This window comes from Vigna unguiculata, chromosome 9 (genome assembly GCF_004118075.2).
Source record: "Vigna unguiculata cultivar IT97K-499-35 chromosome 9, ASM411807v1, whole genome shotgun sequence".
Lineage (NCBI taxonomy): Eukaryota > Viridiplantae > Streptophyta > Magnoliopsida > Fabales > Fabaceae > Vigna > Vigna unguiculata.
The window spans coordinates 38,812,688-38,818,229 of record NC_040287.1 but is presented as its reverse complement, the minus strand read 5'-3'; the positions used below and the strand labels follow the sequence as shown (position 1 = coordinate 38,818,229).

General features: G+C 36.2%; 1 protein-coding gene across 1 annotated transcript; it reads right to left on the bottom strand.

The window, feature by feature from the left end:
* Window positions 1-258: 258 nt before the first annotated feature.
* LOC114163238 (two-component response regulator ARR12) lies at window positions 259-4,776 on the bottom strand. Its single transcript, XM_028047420.1, has 6 exons — window positions 4,647-4,776; window positions 3,908-4,060; window positions 3,117-3,515; window positions 2,725-2,801; window positions 1,440-2,639; window positions 259-803 (listed from the first exon to the last, which is right to left on the bottom strand). Exons 1-6 carry the CDS (start codon window positions 4,774-4,776, stop codon window positions 732-734), a joined length of 2,031 nt encoding a protein of 676 aa, XP_027903221.1. The 3' UTR covers window positions 259-731.
* Window positions 4,777-5,542: the final 766 nt, after the last annotated feature.

The window sequence follows — 5,542 nt, the reverse complement described above, 5'->3', positions numbered from 1 at the left end:
CAGTAATGGTCTATTTTAGATATCAAAATATGTAGTTATTGATAATCCAAACTGTACTAAGCATATTCACACATCATGAATTACAAAACTATTACTATATCAGTAACTTCACAGATAAAAGCTTATAACTATGCATTCCGATTTATGAAATAATCTTACTTCAAACGAATCAAATATTAGATAAGTTTCCTCGTGCATGCGTCACAAGATTTGTATATACTGCAATGTCAGTAAATAAAACTAAATGCATAATTTTGGTTAAGACAACATTTCCAAGGGAGGATCGTGTTTATTGTCATTCATCATCGTAATCACTTACATTTAACAAAGTTGCATTACCTGATCACTCTAGAAAGGTGTGAGAAAAACTCAGGGTTCAGGTGGGTACCCATTTGTCTACTGAGTTCCACCTGGCCCGAGTCTCTCTTCTCACTGCAAGCATGACTGTGAGTGAAGATTAAGGTCCAATTTGCAGGCCAACATGTCAACGGAGATCAAACAAAGTGATTAATAACTTGATAACGCAATGCTGGACCCAGACTGGGACAACAATGCATGTGTATAAAATTAGAAAGCACTTAGAACCTACAGAACTTTGCTCAGTACAGAGTAACCTGGAGAAGCTAAACTCTACAGTAAACTACAGGAAGACAAAAGTGGTTAAACACAATGAGAACTATAAAACTCATCAACATGGAGACACATGTTGCTATGTGCTGGAAGATCTTCTATCACATAGATAACCCACCAGGGTAATTATCGCAAATGAGGTTTTCATCCAATAACTTCAGCCTGTCTTTCTCCTGCATGGCATGAACATGGGCACTGAATGAGTATGGGAGGGAAATATTGAAGACAGATACAAGATAAAACAGCTGCATAATCAATAAATACTAGAATACTAGATCATAAATGCTAAAATAACCGGATATAATACTCTCTAGACAAGTTATTTAACCAATCCAGGATAGACAAATAAGATGGATTTAGCCAATATGAAAGTTAAAAGGATGAAGGTAGTTGCTCTTATTTGGCAGATTTACCACAATGAACACTAACGAAATATATGGCCCATAAATTTTATCATGCGGGAAAAGCAGAATTTCACCAAATGCTTATAATGTAACTGTTCAACTCCTTTGCAGTGTGCAGGACAAGTATAACAGTGCTTAAACATTATATAATCAAAGGAGAATGACATACAGAAAGTATGTGACAAAGGAGTGAAAATTATGATTGGTGGGGATGGTATCAGCTTAATCAAAAGATTCGCATATATTATGCAGTGATTGCATCTAAATGAAACCTACGAAACAGACAGATTTTTAAATAGTAACTTTAAAGCAGTTAAGCATGAGAGCACTTCGTGTAATCAACATGATTAAAAAAAATACAGAAACCTTTTTGGAAAAACTCTGTATAACCATAAATGATATTACCTGTTTCATCATTGAACTGACCAAATCTTCCAATGAACCAAGATTATTAGAGAAATGACTATGTTGAGACTTCTGCTGGTTCAGGATATTCGCCTGATGTTGTTTGGATGAGATCTCTTCAGTTAATTCCACAAACCCGTCATGCTTCATTTGTAAGGGATCACAAAAGTTAAAGTCCAAATTTCTCTGTGTGGCTGAGTTTGCTGCTGCATGGCCCGTTGGAACAGTAGCACCATTGACTGCAGTCAGTGAGTTTATTGATGCAAACATATTATTTGAATGATGAGTAGCATCGTGATTACGGTCATCCCACCCTTGAAATGGCACATTACTGCTTATATTCCCAGGTCTGTTAGTTAAAGTCAATCCTTCAGAATGCATATCTGTCATTGAATCATGGGATTGCCTGGACAGTGAAGTGATGGATGAACCAGTCAGATTCCCACCTTGCAGGGGTATAGTAGCCATGTTATCTGGAGGTGGTATATTTGTCGGTTTAAAACATTCACTAGGAGGGTAAGAGTTTGTCTGGATCACAGGTGGCTGCACCGCACTTGTCCAACTATCATTATACCTACCTTGATCCAGCAAAGGCAAAGAAAATTCTGAATGTTGAGAGGCCACTGAAGAAGATAAAGTTTCAATCCTTACACTCCCTTGTGTGCCTTGAGGGCATGGTTCCAACATCAAGGCATTGTTTGAGATACCTACATCTGAAGTGCGAGAGACAGATGTTATTTTTGGTCTTGGATCTGGGAGTTTATTTGAGATGGGAAAATTTGTTTTGGCATTAAAAACAGAGGTCAAATTTTGAACAGAAATGAGACTCTTATTGTTCTGAACAGACAATGGCATTCCCTGAACACCATTCTGATTAACAGGAGTGATGGCTGACCGGAACTTCAGATGATCATTAGTGTTGTTTAAATTTTGTGACTGACTCAACTGAAGAACTCCAGAAGGAAATCCGTGCACATTCAAACCAGCAGGAGTGTTCAACCTATTAATTATCCCACCAGGTGGAAAGGATCTAAAACCATTGTTATGAAGCTGCCCAGAACCACTCAATGTTTGTAAATGTCCAACCCCATTCACAGAACTCATTCTCAGATAAGATGGATCTGCACCCCCTAAGGCCGCTACCATGTTAGCCTGTTGGTTAGCCACGCAACTAATTCTCTTCAGATAAAGCCTATACTTCTGCAGCCATTTCATAAATAATAAACATTCAGTGAATGAAAAGTTATGTTACAGTAAATTAAAACACAAAGGACCAGAAAAATGCCTGGAGATGGCTCGCCACATTCTCCCTTGTAAGCTTTTCAACGTTCATCAAATCAAGAATTTTTTTAGGTACAGCCTCTGCCAGCAAAACAACAATATCATGAAGCCCAAATTCATACTAGTAAGGGAAAAGTACATTGCATGGCATAAAATTTGAATAATTGTGACCTTGTGTCACTTAAAATAAGGAAGAGTGTTGAGAAAGTCTTCAGAATAATTAAGAACATATACATGTTCTGACCATTAAATTGATGATGCTAAAATCTAACCAGATATCAAAAAGCATCTTGAAAATAACAAAAATATTGAGAACAATTTGAATAAGCAAGCTCATGAAGAATTTGATAGAAGTTATAGCAGCTGTTTTATCCTGTAAAAGAGTGAAGAACATACTGTCAATGCCTAGCTGATTAACAGCAGCAACAAACTTGCGGTGCAGCTCCACAGACCAAACCACCCGAGGTTTCTTCTGGGTTGACGGGTCGTCATTGTCATGATCATTCTCCTGCTCCTCATCTTCATCTTCATCTTGATCCTTCCGTTTCTTAGTCAGCTTCTCATTTTGATCTGAATTTACAGCTCCTGACGATCCATGTCCATTGCCACTATCAGAAGTGGGTTTGTCTAAGTTGCTTGTTTTGTTCTTCTCTTTTGAGTCAAACTTCTTCCTTCTGATTACATGCTGCCAGATGTTCTTGAGCTCCTCCATTCTCACGGGTTTCAGCAGATAATCACAAGCTCCATGAGAAATCCCTTTCATCACCAGCTTCGTATCACCATTTGCAGACAACACTGAAATAAAACATTTTATAACACCAAAGGTTGACCAAATAATCATTAAAGCTGCGCAAATAACTCAAACAGCCTTCCTAAATAACATTATTGACACATCACCTTTTCACATTTATCAAAAACCAACTACGAAACTTAAAAAAATCTATTGCAGGACTGGACTATCTATACAAAACATAGTACAGATGAATATCTTTTTCAAAAGGAAAAGAAGTTAGAAAACTCATTATTTGACATCTAAGTACATCACATTAAATTTCTAACTTGATTAATAACTATATCAATAATTGTTAATCAAGTCAGAAATGGTGAAATAATGATAGTCAAAATGAAGAAATGGTGATAATTAGGTACCAAGATCAGATATAAGCATACAAGATCCTCTCACTCACTTATGACAGGAAGGTCCATCTCGAGTCCCACTAGCTCAAGCAGCTTAAATCCATCCATGTCTGGCATATGCACATCACTGATTACCAGGTCAAACTTGTCTTTGTGTTCTCTCAAAAGCGCCAACGCTGTTATTGCTTGATTTGTCGTAGTTACTGCAACCCCATCCATAACCAAGATAAATATCATTCTGAACGAGTAAAGAGGCACATTGCACACACATCCAAAGGATAGACAGTTACAAAATTAATGTTCATCCAAGTCCATATTTGGAAATTTGTTAAAGATGGAAGAATCACGTTCGGGATGCGGAAGCTATAAGCCTATAACTGTTAGCTTCAGAAAATCAAGTTTAGGGTGGGGAAGCTACAATTATTAGCTTCTAAAATCACACACAAGACCTAGAAAATCATGTCCCAAATATGAAGCCAAACACGCTACAAAATACTCATCCAGAGAAACAATCAGATCCTGTATCGAAATCAAGGCATAACAAGCAATAAAAAAAAATATGTAGCCTATAGCCTATAACAGAAGCTTCGTCTGCAACAATTAAGAAAGTTGGAGTTCACTGTAGTATTCTCTATAAATATTTCATTAGTAAAAGTATATCCATATTAAGCTACCATGAACAAAAGAATCTGAAACAGAACACAAAAATCTAAAAGAAAGAACAAAGCACAAACCAAAACCCTAAATCATGAATAAGAGTAAGTAAAAGCAACAGTAGAAGATTCAAACCATGATATTGACATTTCCGGAGAAGGTTTTCCAAAACCATGAGGCAGATGGGGTCATCATCGACGGCGAGCACACGCATTCCGACGGGAAACTCTTCGCCGGAATCACTCATTCTCTTCTCCACAGTCATTTTCTTTTCCAAACTTCACAAATACCACTTCTGTGGTCGTGGTTCAGAAACCAAAACCCAGAAAGAAGCTATGAAACAGAAGACACAGCGAAAACAATTGAAAAAAAAAAGACTTTTTTTTGGTGGGGAATAAATAGTAATTTGTGAGGACAATGTGAATGAATAATTGAAAAGAACAATAAATGCAAGGAAGGAGCGAAAAAGTTGGTGTCTTTTTGTGCTTATGTGGGTGTCAGCGTGCAACAGTGGAAGAAGAAAGTGATTGAGAGAGAGATAGTGAGACTATTATTGTGTGTTCCTATTCACAATCCAAACTTGTGTAGACCTAAATATATCATTAATTTATGTTATTAAACATGCTCCACTTTTTTATGTTAATCTCAAGCTTTTTTAGTTTAATTAGCTCTTTTTACTTTTTCAATTTAACAAGCTTGGCCTCTATCAATTTATTATCTATAAGTCATAAATTATCATATTTTACTAAATTGGCTTTTACTCAAAACTCATATACCAACTCATCAAAATTTATTGAAAGAGTCTAAAAGAATTTGACTTCAAATCTTAATGTTTTCTCTTACATTATTTTTTTATATATATTGTATAGGTTTTTTATTTATCTCTAAAATTTTAGAATGATTCCCTTAGAAGTTCTTTATAAACAGTACTCATTTTCCTTAAATATAATTATTGCAATGGTCTTAATCACAATCTTGTAGTGAAGCCAAATCTTAAGATTTGTGAGAAAAACATGCGCGTCTTCCGCACG

Bases quoted from the DNA above. Each gene is read 5' to 3' on its own strand.
- LOC114163238 (XM_028047420.1), bottom strand. From the start codon at position 4,776: ATGACTGTGGAGAAGAGAATGAGTGATTCCGGCGAAGAGTTTCCCGTC. The intron at 2,802-3,116 runs GTATGTTCTTCA...TTTTGCTGGCAG, and splicing joins TAATCAGCTAGGCATTGACA to AGGCTGTACCTAAAAAAATT. The intron at 804-1,439 runs GTAATATCATTT...CATGCCATGCAG, and splicing joins TCAGTTCAATGATGAAACAG to GAGAAAGACAGGCTGAAGTT.